This window comes from Panicum virgatum, chromosome 7K, assembly GCF_016808335.1.
Source record: "Panicum virgatum strain AP13 chromosome 7K, P.virgatum_v5, whole genome shotgun sequence".
Lineage (NCBI taxonomy): Eukaryota > Viridiplantae > Streptophyta > Magnoliopsida > Poales > Poaceae > Panicum > Panicum virgatum.
In genome coordinates, this window is record NC_053142.1 from 12966859 (window position 1) to 12980598 (window position 13740).

The 13740-nt window shown below is 45.5% G+C and overlaps 1 protein-coding gene across 2 annotated transcripts; it reads right to left on the minus strand.

The window, feature by feature from the left end:
* Window positions 1-2156: 2156 nt before the first annotated feature.
* On the minus strand, window positions 2157-12684 carry LOC120639809 (probable amidase At4g34880). Of its 2 annotated transcripts, XM_039915703.1 has the most exons (8): window positions 12172-12684; window positions 11741-11955; window positions 11383-11622; window positions 11082-11280; window positions 10626-10978; window positions 6227-6466; window positions 5172-5370; window positions 2157-2743 (listed from the first exon to the last, which is right to left on the minus strand). In XM_039915703.1, exons 1-8 carry the CDS (start codon window positions 12682-12684, stop codon window positions 2387-2389), a joined length of 2316 nt encoding a protein of 771 aa, XP_039771637.1. In that variant the 3' UTR covers window positions 2157-2386. The 2 variants fall into 2 exon arrangements, with proteins under 2 accessions (XP_039771637.1, XP_039771636.1); XM_039915702.1 differs by lacking the exons at window positions 10626-10978; window positions 11082-11280; window positions 11383-11622; window positions 11741-11955; window positions 12172-12684 and adding exons at window positions 6918-7132; window positions 7259-7973 and having other exon boundaries at window positions 2191-2743.
* Window positions 12685-13740: the final 1056 nt, after the last annotated feature.

Here is a 13740-nt window from a genome sequence, read left to right on the forward strand (position 1 = left end):
AAATCACCTGCACACATTCTAAAACCAACATATGTGCAATTTGTTAATAAATAAACCAATGCTAGCATTTATCCCATGATGTGTTTGATTTTTGTGCAGGATGGTCAAACAGGGTCAATATAGACCGTGAACAAGATCCCCCACACTTAGCCCTTTTCTCCGAGTAAAGGTTAGGACTAAGGTGTATGGCATCTCCTTGTTAAAATATCCTGCAGAAAAGTTATTCCATACCTTGCCTTCATTAGTGAAATTGAATGTGTCTACCATGATGTCTTGAATAGTTGATGAACAGAATGCAATTGACTCAAGTGTCATCCTTGTGACATCCTGACCCAGGGCTTAATAGGATTAATAAGATACTCATACCAACAAGTTGCAACTTCTTTTCTGGATGCCGGTATCCAAAGAACTCTGAGTTTAAGCGTGCTTGGCCCGGAGCAATTTGGGGATGGGTGACCGACCAGGAAGTTCTTCCCGAGTGCGCACGAGTGAGGACAAAGTATGCAGTAAAGACTTGTGTTGGTATGTGAGGGCTAGAAAGCTGCCAGATGTAAGCGGGCCCAGCCTCAGGGAGGCGGTAGGTTACAATCCTTGCGTAAAATCATTGTTTTGGACTATACTATGTTATATATCATGTTGCTTCTCCTTATTTTCTCTCTAGATTTTTGAGGTGTTTACCTGATATATCTACCACTGTAAATACTTTCTTTCATATTTGTTGATAGGATGTCCTCAAGGAACCTATTTATGAATAAAAAAACTAAATCGAGAGGGCTCTTGATTGTAGCCTATCACGAGAGCCCTCCCATTTTGTATAGTACGAGGAACAACAAGTGATATCAAAAGACAAAAAAGGAACAAAAATAAGAGAAGTAACAAATTAAGCCAAGGAAGTAACAAATCAAAACACCTCTTCTTCTCCGGTGATATATATCAACTCCGGCGACCTCCTTCTCCGATAGTGATGGATCGATCCAACTCTGACGAGCTCGCTCTGGTTAGGGTTTTGGGTTCAGGGTTTTCATATTGGGGGTTGGGCGGGGGGATCTGTGGTTACGGGGTCTAAAGGGGTCGTCGGGGAGGCCACTAGACTAGCGGTGGTGGTGGCTTGTGGGCGGCCAGGCCGATGGCAATGGCGCCGCCGAACGGGTGGTGGGGGAGGCTAGTTGTCGGTGATGGCGGCAGGGGAACCTGGTGGATGCGGGCAGGGTGGAAGAGGGGAGGGGGAGGAGAGGGCGGTCCTGGCTGGTGTGGCGGGGCACTCGCCGCAGCTTTGGATGGAAGGGGAGGGGGAGGGGATAGAGAGCGTGGTACTCATTGGTGTCGGATGCGACGCCGGTGAGGGGGAGGTCAGCGGGGCACGGTGGAGCGGAGCGAGTCGAAATTGCGGGGAAGATGAACTTTTTTTTATTCCAAGAGAAGGGTTAGTGTCGGGGGCTCGAGGTGGAGGTCTCTCGATCGATTTTTATCAGGAGAGCCCTCTGCCCATAGAGACCTCCTTTATGAATTTAATAAATATTTTTTTAGAAAAAAGGAGAAATCCACATGGTGACACGTAGCAGGACCAGAGCGCACCACATGTCACATGTTATTCTTATATCAGCATTGGGTCACCAAAATAATGACATCAGTAGTGGGTCTTGTTGATATCATCATTGATCAGCCAATAGTTAATACTTAGCGGGTCAACGGGATCCACCTGTGATAGGTGGATACCGCTAGTCAGTTTTGAATTAAACCAAGAAAAGAAAAAGAAAAGGCCGAGATTATTGGGCTGACCGGACACGTCCGACCCAAGATCTGACCCGTGACTGGATTGCATGGCCCAAAAGGGCTACTGGGCCTAGTCAGCTCGATTTAGCAATCCCATGTGTCATCCTCCCCCCTCCCCCCTCTTCTCTAGGTCCCATAAGTCAACTCGGGTCGGCTCAGATCTAGTTCGGCTGTACGGATCCTGTGCAGAACGTGCACGTGTAGGCTAGTGCGCGCGCGTGTGAATAGAAAAAATTCTCCAAGGGTCCATCAGTAGCCACACCGCGATAGGTCACTGCATCGCTGGTGCGACTAATAAAGGTGTTTAGGGCTCATGAGTGTGCACAGGACAGTTGCATTCCACACCTACGCACGGCCATGGCAGCACGCGGCACCTGGAAGGGAGGTCCAAACATTATTCTATTGAAGATTTTGATAAGATCCATTGATTTGGATGATGGGATTGGATCCATGGAAAGAAGACACCGAGATCTTTCCATCAAGTACTTCTGGGCCTCCAACAATATTCGGAGTCATGAAAGTAGTAGTTGAATTATTGAAGTGACACAAGTCATGAAAGGCACAACCTAGTTTAGAAGTGAACAAATAAAAAAATACATATTCTCATCATCTACTATGGTGAGAATGTTGGGATTTTTCGCACTCGGGTAACTTGCTCAAAAGCATAGGCGATCTCAATAAGCCTTGGCTCATAGCCCTTCAACCCTCCAAAGCAAATGCCAAATGGGACACCAAGTTTACCATATCCAGCAGGTACAGTGATTCCGGGCATGCCACCGATGGCAAGAACACTGGCAGCACTATCATTGGGCGTCATAATTGCATCCAATTTCAGCTCCTTCATCAGCTTCTCCAATCCGTCAGCTGACAGTTTCTTTAGTTCCTGGATTGCGGCTCTTTCAGGGGCACCTATGCCAGTAGTGTTCTCAGCCACCAGGAAGATAAGCTGCCCAAAATCTTTCAGCCTCTCCTGTGATATATAATTGAATCTGAGTAAATTTCATAATACTACACTATACTAGAAAACAATATTGTGAAACTAATTTTGTTGACATATTGTGGGTTACAAAACTAATACATTTATTAATCAATTTCCAAAATCATAGAAAGGAACCAATACCAAAAGAATATCAACAACGGTTACCAAAACCAGTCTGTAATAAGGTATTGGAGGAACTTTTTGGCCCAACCGGTAAAACTTAACTAAAACTCTTCGAGCAACATGTAGTTCTTATGATATTCTAATATTCCATACGATTTTCAAAAACACTATTTGTATTACATCCGAAACATCTTTTTTATTATGAGATTTCTACAGTCACCACAGGTTTTTTTAAACAATATTTACTATATATAGTTTTGTAGTAATTTGTATTGCAGATGTTTTCTGAAAAGAAAATATCGGTAAATGACCAACTACAAATGCATTTCAGAAGTACTATCTACATGACCTTATACATGCCACTGTCAGGATTTCGACAAACGGTCTCGGATTTGTTGAATGTTAGATCATTTTTTTTGTTGAGTGTTGACGATGTTTTTGGTCTATTTTCCTTTTCGGTCTAACTCGGCACAGTAAAAACCCTAGTGTTACAGATATAAATATTCCCTAACATTTTCTTCTCCTGCACTAACTCGGCCACCACTCAGTGCATCGACACCAATGGCACTGCCAACAATACACTTTTGCTCTCTCTTGCTCCACCCCACGCGCGCTCCATTATCCCACCGCCTCACTGCTCCAATCTTCTGTGACACTGTTTTAATATATTCTTACCTTGTGTGCCATAATAATGGGGCCGAAGACAACACCAAAAACTGTCCAGTCTTGCAATGCATACACTTTCTCCTTGGAGTATGAAAAGCGGGCTATAGGTTGGGGACAACCAAAGGGTGTTGATGATGACCTGATATAGGCTTAGGTTGGCAAGTGCTCATTGCACCCAACTATCGCAGCAGTGCCACCTAGAAAAAATGAAAAAAAAATACAACGAACCCCTGGGAGGGCTTTACATGTTGCTTCCTTACCATTCTACCTACACATCACGTGATTGGATGAAAACTACTTTCCTTTTAAAGTAACTAGCGGAGGACTATTTAGTACCGGAACAAGACACGAGCCGATACTAAATGTCACCTTTTTAGTACGGGGTGTTGTTATTGACCGGTACTAAATGACGGCACCATTTTAGTAGCAGACCAAAGTATCGACAGGTACTAAAAGGTGACATTTAGTACTTGGCCCGGTACTAAAATGGTTCTGGGGACATTCAAATTTTGATCCGGTATTAAAATAACTCTGTGGCAACATTAGTACCAGATTAAAAGGAAATTGGTACTAACGTGCATGACCAATGCTTAATTTTCTAGGTGTGTCTTTGATGCGAATATGATTTGATAGTATGGCTGTTGAGGCCTTTCTCACCTTATTTTAATGGGATGTGTTGATCCATACTAGTTTGTGATGTATATATGATTTCAGAGATTATTCATAAAATATTAAGATTTCCAATGTTCATGTCATCCTCTTAATCATTTTTTTGAATTTTTTTCATTATTGAATTTTTTTGTGTGTGTCATACACTACCACAGATGGGTTTCTCTGATAGTCATGGAACAATAAACGGCATAGATGGTATTCCCTTTCACGTATATGAAAAGTCATCCACTCTTTTAGACCGATGGCTAAAAAACTCCACTTCTATATATATACTCATATTATCACACACATTACAAAACTATACTCAATCTTTGTTAGATCGAACTTCAATAAGGTTACATTCTCAAGAAGCAAAAAAGTAATAAGGTTTCCTTATATGGAATGGCAGTGACTTTGTAGTTTTATGATATGGTAGGACAATAGATGTGTAGTTTTGTGAAGTAGGCTTTCAAAAGTACAGTTTATTAAATAGACTAGTGATCAAAATGTAGTTTTATTAAACTGATTTGAAAAGTATAGTTTCGTGATAGTCAAGTAGGTTACCTTTTTGGCTACCCCTAGCAAAATTGTGAGGCGCTCCTTCCACTCCTACAAATCATTTTTGTAGTAGTGAAAGTTTTGTGTTTTGCATAATTCTTGAATATTGGATTTGTTCCTTCACTAAAAACTAATCTTTGTCTATACCTAGTCTTCAATTCGGCATACAACATTACAAAAAAAGCAGATGTAAGTTTGTGGGATGCAAGTTTAATTCACTAAACGCAGAGACATTGTTTTCTTCATTCAGATTTACTAGAAATACACAAGACATTTTACCAAGTCTCAAAAGATACCAGAAGTGATAGATACAAAAGCTCTGACCAATGGAACATGTGATTTGTGATATCAGGTTAGGATTTATTAGTGTTTGTGATAAAGGACATCTAAGAAAAAAACAGAAGTTTTCAAAAGACCGTACCTCAATGGGATGGGCATTGTTGAATGCTATTACATCAGCAAGCGAATGAACTGGGGAGTATGATAAGTCTGACAAATAAGCATCGAGGCTTAATTTGAATTCTGCTGGTAATGCAATTTGTTCGCCATTGTTTAGAACATCCAATATAAGACCAAGATTTGCTATGTTTATGTTATCAATGAGGATTGCTCCATGTTTCCTTCGAAATGAAAATAATAACAGTTAGGTATATGAGTAAGGAAAGCCATTTGACTTCCACCTTAGGTAAGGAATGCAGTAAACTCTATCTCAAGCTAGTTCAAAAGTAATTGCAGAAAAGAGGGATATATAATATGTATAATTGATACTGGTGGTAGTACTTGCCAATGCTTTGTATGTATGCAATACTTCTCTGTTTTTTTTTGAAACAATGGTTCGTGATTTATCTAGGTAGCAATGCATATTATGAAAGATCATTTCTATATTACTCTTTTCTTTTACTTATAAGATTGAAAGTTAATTCCTCTGCAAGAAAATGTTACAACCTAAGTGATCTAAGCAACCTAAATATATCCTAGTACTCCCTCACACATATAATAAGTGTTTATGGTTGTCTTAAATGAACCATTTCGAATTCTGGTTGCATTACTTTTTATCTGTTGATTGAGGATATTTGAAACTATGAGTATATATGTTTATAAAACTATACTTGTGCTCTGGAAAAATTCCAAATTACTCGAATGTATGACCAATGTCTGGATATAATACTCTAATTTAATTTTCGGATCCATTTACTGCTATAACAGTATCAACTGGTTCAATTTGCCCCTTATCAATATTTATCTTTTGTGTTCCTCCATGCAGAAATAGTATTTTGAATTCAAATACGTAGGGCAGCAGTGGACATCATAAATTGTATTAAAAATATATGATTTTTCCTTAATATATTTTGTGCAATTATACATCCAAGGATTAATTTATTATTACATTTTGTACATGATTTATACAAACTATGGAACTGCTTAGTACAGTATTATTATAAATTATACGCATTCAACTATGGAACTGATGAGTACCTCATTGTGTCCAGATGCTGATGGAGAATGGTATGCTGAACGGTCCCATTTGGATAATTGAAAAATCCATTGGGTATGCCAATTCTCTTGCCTCTTAACCCATCCGTCCTCAAGAACTGCATATAGCCACCTCGGGGAATGTACCTGGATGCTTTCTTTGTTGCTACCGCATCACGGGCATCATAACCAACAATAACATCCAGTACTCTTACTGCGTCAGATATTGTGCGGCATATTGGCCTGCAATAAGAGTAACCCAAAAGACCATTTGCAATTGTGACATGTTTTGGCATAATTAACAGCATTCCCACATATATGTATTGTTTAAGTCTGTTTCATTAGAAGTCAATTCTGCCTATTGTAAATCATGTTTCCACAGTTGAAATTTATACCACAAAGACACGCATTATTATCAAACCGTGTCCAAAACAAAAATAAGAATGTTGGTGATATGAAACACCAAAAGCAAAACACATAGAAACAATTAATGTTACACAAAGAGCAGGACAAGCTCACCATGAGTATCCTAGCTAACTAGTAAAATCACCAATTAACCCATAGTTGTTTACGGAACCCTTGTAAAAGTTTGCGAAGTAATAAAAAGAATGTTGCATCGGATCTTGCGCATGCACACAATACAGTAATAACAAGTTGGAGGCAGATGCTGTATCTAGTTAATCAGATGACTCACCCAACTGTGTCCTGTCTAGGAGAAATAGGGATCACACCAGCCCGGCTGGTCAATCCGAGCGTCGGTTTAATCCCAACCACGGAATTGAGCGACGCCGGGCAGAGTATGGAGCCGCCGGTTTCTGTCCCGAGCGTCACCGCTGCCATGTTCGCCGCCGCTGCTATCGCTGAACCGGTGCTCGACCCACAAGGATCCGCCGAAAGTACGTAAGGATTCTGTGGCACACGTAAAAGAACACCTACTAGAAAATCTGATTTGCATTGGAAGATAGAAATTTTCGGCAGTTTATTCCAAAAAAAAAATATTGTGGCAACCATGAACTGCGTGATCGAGACGCTTACCCGTCCCTGGCCGCCGCGTGCGCTCCATCCGCCCAAGCCCTCCAAGTTGCGGAAGTTAGCCCACTCCTCCATGTTGGCCTTGCCGAGGACGACGGCGCCTGCACGACGCAGCCGGCGCACCACGCCGGCGTCCTGCCTGACCACGGAGCCCAGCAGCGCCAGGGACCCTGCCGTCGTGTTGAGCCGGTCGCGGGTCGCGATGTTGTCCTTGAGCAGCACAGGGATTCCGTGCAGGCCCCCACCGCAGCGGCGGCAGGGACCACACGAAGGCCGCTCGGCATCCGCCCGCGCAGCTTGCCGGAGCGCGTCGGGGTTGACCTCGATGACGGCGTGGAGCAGGGGATTCAGCCGGCTGATCCGGTCCAGGTAGAACCGGACGAGCGCCGTGGATGTCAGGCTGCCATTCTTGAATCCCGCATGGATGGCGTCAATGGTTGCCTCCTCGATCTGAAAGCCATGGCAGCTGCTGGAGGCGATGAAAGCGAGCACAGCAGCGGCGAGAAGCAGGCGTTGCCGAGCCATGCTAGTACCTTTGGTTAGTGTCCACATCGCTGACCAGCGGCGAGAAGCAGGCGTTGCCTCCTCAATTTGTTGGTTGTTTTTTCTTATCTTGCATGGCGCTACTTGCCCTGTTTGTATTTTTTTAATTCAATTTTTCCATTGACTTTCACGCACGAGGGCACGCAAGTCTGGGTCCATTGTGATCTACGACCACCACATGCATGGGTATCATAATTTTTTTTACACAAAAGGGAGGTTTTTTATTCAACAAGCCGTGTAGGATCTACCAACTAGCTAATGCCAATGGGGCGAGTAGCCGAGTAGTGGACAGCCGCGAACTACGCCTCCAATCCTTCACTGGCTGCAAGTCTGTTTTGAGGCAATGTCTGGTGCTGCTAACCCACGCTGAATTCATTCATGTGCACGATTGGTGGCTAAGCGTACAAAGACCGCTGAGTACCTGCAAGAACAATTCATCACAAGAACCAAGGCTGCCATTTTTGTCTTACCACTAAAATACACCTATGAACAATATATTTTTGGCATTAGAGTTTTTATATATTTTTTCACGTATTTGCAAATATTTTTTTGGGCCCAATCTAACGTTTTTATGGACTGAGTCTGCTTGTTCCCTTCACAGGACTCTGAGATAGAAATTGTGAAGTCTCTAGAAGTGGGATGGCAACTCCTCTAAGGAAGATGATCTCTTTGGAAGCCCAAGATGACAAGCTAGAGGAGAGGCAGCCTCCTGAGCTACCCAAAGAGAGCCCCCAAGAGACAGTAGGCAGTAACAAGCAAGACTTGTCCCAGATTGTGGTTCATACAGCTGATGGCACTGAACTGATGGCAGCAAAACTCTGGCCCAACATGGTGGTCACTTCACCTAACTCTACTGATGTGCTGAACCTGAATCAAGTACAACCTGAGGAGATCCTCAATTCTCAAGAGATCATGGAAGTTTCTGATGCTGAAACTGGGGGGGGGGGGGGGAGATGGAGAATGATTTCTGATCCCAATGCAAAGGCTCAAGGAGAGACAGAAAAAGGAGGGCTGGCCCTGCTGGTGCTACCAGAAAGAGTTCTAGGCTGGGAGCTTCCTCCAAGGGGTGTTCTTCTGCTGATAAGGGAGGCTCTGATCTTTCATTTAATGGACTTTCTATGTTAATTGCTATTCTTGGAACTTTTTCATATGGTCTGTTTTCTTCCACCAAAATAGAGAATAGAAAAAATGTTTTTGCATAACAATTGCTGGCTAAATAATAGACCATTATGTGAACAATATCCTTCATTATATAATATTGTTAGAAGGAAATAAGATACAGTGGCTGAAGTCATGAGATCAATACCACTTAATTGTCTTTCCATAGGCCAATTGTCGCGGATAAACTAATTGCCTGGCAACACGTGATAACTCATTTGCTTAATTTTCAACTTTGTCAGGAAAGAGATGTTTTCATATATATGGGTTCTACAGAGGGATGGACAATTTTCGGTCCGGTCTCTGTACAAACAATTAATTATTGCACCTATCCGGATTCTAGGAAATTGGCTATGGAAATTAAAACTCCATCTTAAGATAAAAATATTCCTTTAGTATTCCTTTGTTGTATTGGATATGTATCAACTTTTTCCGGTCTCATACAACTGATATATATATATAGGCTACTCTAACAATTCCTAGCCGATTATGGCAAACACATTACTTGACAAAAAAGTAAAATACTTCCTAAAATAAACTACACTAAACCGAACCATCAGAATCCTAATCAAACCCAAACTCTTCTCTCCTTCTGACTCATCGGCACCACCGTCGTCGGCCGATCAGTCGACCACACGAATCAGCATCTTTTGGAATATTTCATCAGCCCATCGGCTACAGCCCTATCAGCTGACCCTGATTCCTGTACATGTTTTGGTTTCTTTTAAATCAGCAACCTTTTTCTTCATACCACCGTCTCCCTTGATACATGTCAAAAAACGGTGTTAACAGCAGGTTACTTTTTCACCTGGAGCTGATGGCGGGCATCACTGCCCACTATTGTGTCGTATTACAAACTTATGGTCATGAGGTGACCCTGTCCTTATATTTTTTCTTATCTCCTCTCTCTCTCCCCCTTGCCGCTCCTTTGTTTCCCTCTCCCACACCACCTCCTCCAAGCCACGCCTCCCCTTCTCTTCCTCACCCCCGTCTCCTCCTAGCCACACCTCCTCATCCCCGCCGCTGTCAGATCTCCCAATTCACTGCCGCCTACCCTACTCTTTGCGTGGCACAAGCAGAGGTGGGAGGAGCGGCGCCGATGATGCGTCGTCACACCGGATGAGCGGAGCATCACGGGCGGACACAGGCGAAGCGGCACGGGCAGCGCGCACGGCCGCAGGAGGACCGACGCACGTGGCCATGAGACGAGCGAAGTAGCGTGTGGGGCCGCCGGCAAGCATAGAGGCGCGAACAGCCGCAAGTGGAACAAGGCATGGGGCTATAGGCGAGAGGCGCGAGTAAAGGAAGGAGGAACAGCGCGCGCGGCCGCGGGGCGAGCGACGCAGCGAGCGTGGCATGAGCGCGAGCGGCATGCCAAGCTTGAGCGCTGCCTTTTTAATTTTTTTTGTTTTTTAAAATAGTATCACCGCTGGTTCTAGACCTGACGATGATGCCCCTCCTCATCATCGATTTAAATCTAACACACCCAAAAACTGGCGGTGATGCTCATTTTGAACCGGCGGTGATGGGGCGCTGGAGTAGTGGTGGGATGTCAAATTCTTAACCAAAGAGCCTAATTTATGAAATAGATTTCAATTCCTCCAATATAAGAGGATCCAAACAATCCCTCAAGCAAAAGGCTAGTACCAGAGATTAATATGTCCTCTACTGCTTGAACATCGGAGGGTTTCGCACTTTGGTAGCCTGCTCAAACGCATAAGCAATCTCAATCAGCCTTGGCTCGTAGCCCTTGAGCCCACCGAAGGATATCCCGAACGGTGCTCCCTGCTCATCATAGCCAGCTGGAACCGCGATCCCTGGGAGGCCAGCGATGGCGAGGACCGTGGCAGAACTCGAGTCTGGAGCCACGATTGCATCTAGCCGGTGCTCCTTCATCACCTTCTCCACGCCATTCGCTGTCAGATCGTCGAGCTGCTGGATCGCGGCCTTCTCAACAGAGCCAATGCCGGTGGTGTTTTCGGAGACCAAGAAGATGAGTTGTCCAAACTGTTTGAGCATCTCCTGCGATTCAGCGAGTTGAACCATAAGTTACACTTCATCAATGAGAAATTAAAGTTTCTGCAAATGCATCAATTGGAAGTTCGAACAAAGGCTCTGAACTAACTTCGTCTGGATGTGCGTTGTTGAATTGTATTATGTCAGCCAGGGAACGAACGGGAGAGAACGATAAGTCGGATAAATAAGCGTTCAAGGATATCTTGAACTCAGCTGCTAGCACAGCAAGCTCCCCACTGACAGTGGCATTCTGTATGACATCCAAGTCTGCGATGTCAAGGTTCTGTATGACAACCACTCCATTTCGCCTTTCAAACGAAGAAGAGCATATATAAATTAGTTCGTCTCCATGATTAAACAGTATGACAAAATGAGCAACCTTTTGAGCACTATTAAGAGACCCAACTCACTCGAGTGTCTTGAGATGCTGCTGGTACACCATCTGACGGATGGTTCCATCTTCGAAATCGAAAAACCCATTAGGAACGCCTATTCTCTTGCCTTTTAACCCATCAATCTTTAGGAACTGTGTGTATCCCCCTTCCGGGATGTACTTGGACGCTGCTCTCGTGGCTACGGCGTCAAGTTCGTCGTATCCCACAATAGCATCTAGCACATGGACGGCATCGGCTACTGTGCGGCAGATTGGCCTGCATTTGAAAACAAATTCATGTGGTCCCATTTTTTACAGTACTGTGTACAAGATTATTATCTACATTATTAGTGCTTATCATCTGCTGATAAACCACTGTTAAGTTGTAAACTTACCCAACAGTGTCCTGCCTCGGAGAGATGGGGATGACACCAGCCCGGCTTGTCAACCCGACAGTCGGTTTGATTCCTACAACAGAATTTAACGAGGACGGGCAAAGTATGGATCCATCTGTTTCGGTTCCTAGTGTCACTGCTACCATGTTTGCCGCCGCTGCTATCGCCGGGCCTGTGCTTGACCCACAAGGTGGCGAGGATAGAACATAGGGATTCTACAAGTACATACATACAGTAGGTGAATTCAACATGTTAAGTGCTGACTGACACGATGCTAAAAGCATCAGAACTGTAGTAATTTGGTGAGAGAACTGAAAGATCTGGAAAGATTTTGAACGAATAAAATTCAGCCATGTGTTTTTTTTCTTGTCAAATACTCTCTCGGTTTTAACTTTTAAATATACAGTTGAAGGAAAAGTGAAAACACTGACCTTGCCCTGCCCTCCACGCGCGCTCCACCCACCGGTGCCGATGGCGCTGCGGAAGTTGGCCCACTCGTCCATATTGGCCTTACCAATGACCACGGCGCCCGCGCGCCGCAGCCTTGCCACCACGCCGGCGTCACGCCGGACCACCGAGCCGAGCAGCGCCATGGACCCGGCCGTCGTGTTGAGCTGGTCGCGCGTCGCGATGTTGTCCTTGAGCAGCACGGGAACGCCGTGCAGCCCGCCGATCTGGCGGTCACCCGACGACCGCCGCTCGGCGTCCGCCCGCGCCGCTTGCCGGAGCGCGTCGGGGTTGACCTCGATGACGGCGTGGACCAAGGGATTGAGGCGGCTGATCTGGCTCAGGTAGAACCTGACGAGTGCCGTCGAGGTCAGGCTGCCGTTCTTGAACCCCAAATGGATGGCGTCAAGCGTGGCCTCATGAAACTCGAAGCCATGGCTGCTACCGGCAGCGAGCGCTAGGGCCGCCGCAAGCAGCAGCAGGCGGAGCCGAGACATGCTGGTCTTACAGTTTGAATGTTCGATATTCGCTGGCCACGATGGGCGAATGGCTCGTGACTGATATAGAAATCTGTTTCTGTTTTTTTTTTCTAGTTCTTCCATTTGTCAGGCAACGGACGCTGGACCTATTCTGATCCATGAGAATGTTAGATGCCTGCCTTGTATGAAAGCGTTGATCCCTGTCATGAGCTTCCAAAATCTTGTTGCGTCAAGTTCTTCATTGTCAGCATCGTTGGAGACATTTAGCCAACAAAAAGTACCGGTTCACCTATACGAATTTGCACCAATTCAAGACTGGACAAGATAGAAGATAGAAGACGTTAGGTCCATGCCGTCCGTCCAACAAAAAGATACTACGTCACTGGTCACCCTAGGAAATCTTGGACCGATTAGTGAGGGAGTAAAGTGACCATACAGTCGACCGTAAAAAAAAAAGATCATGCAGTCCTACTGGTTGGAGCAGGTCGCGTCTCAGGGTGGCAATGGGGCGGGGGGACGTCGAGGACACAGCTCCCGTTCCCGCCCCGATCCTCGAATCCTATTCCCCGCCCAGCCCCGATATGCTTGATGGGGGGAAAATCCATCCCTGGCCCGGACCCGATGACAGACCCCTGATCTCCAACGGGACCCGCGAGGGCAGCTGCCTAGATGACCAGCGAGGAGCAGCCAGGATGGACAGGACGGGGGCGCAAGTTCGGCGAGGGGCATGGGGACAGCCGTCAAGGATGCGAGCGGCAGCGCGGGGATGACCAGCAAGGGACGGCCAGCGAGGGCGCAATGAAGCCGGCGGCGCGAGGGTGCCCAGCCAGTGGACGGCCGGTGAGGTCGTGTCTTATGAGGACAGCAGAGGGGGCGCAAGGTTGACGAGGGCGAGGGGACGACTGGCGAGGGTGCAAGGATGCCAGCGGCACAGGGAACGGCGAGGGCGCGAAGGAGCCAACAGCAAGAGGGACTGAGGGTGCCTAGCTAGGGGACGGCCGGCGAGCTCACGACCGCGGAGGCTATACATCATCACTCGCGCTACAAACTAGGAATCCATTACTCGAAGAGATT

Excerpts from the sequence above, each read along its gene's own strand:
- LOC120639809 (XM_039915703.1), bottom strand. The coding sequence starts at position 12,684 with ATGTCTCGGCTCCGCCTGCTGCTGCTTGCGGCGGCCCTAGCGCTCGCT. Across the intron at positions 11,956-12,171 it reads CGCGTGGAGGGCAGGGCAAG|AATCCCTATGTTCTATCCTC; the intron begins GTCAGTGTTTTC and ends ATGTACTTGTAG. Across the intron at positions 11,623-11,740 it reads CCGAGGCAGGACACTGTTGG|GCCAATCTGCCGCACAGTAG; the intron begins GTAAGTTTACAA and ends TTTCAAATGCAG.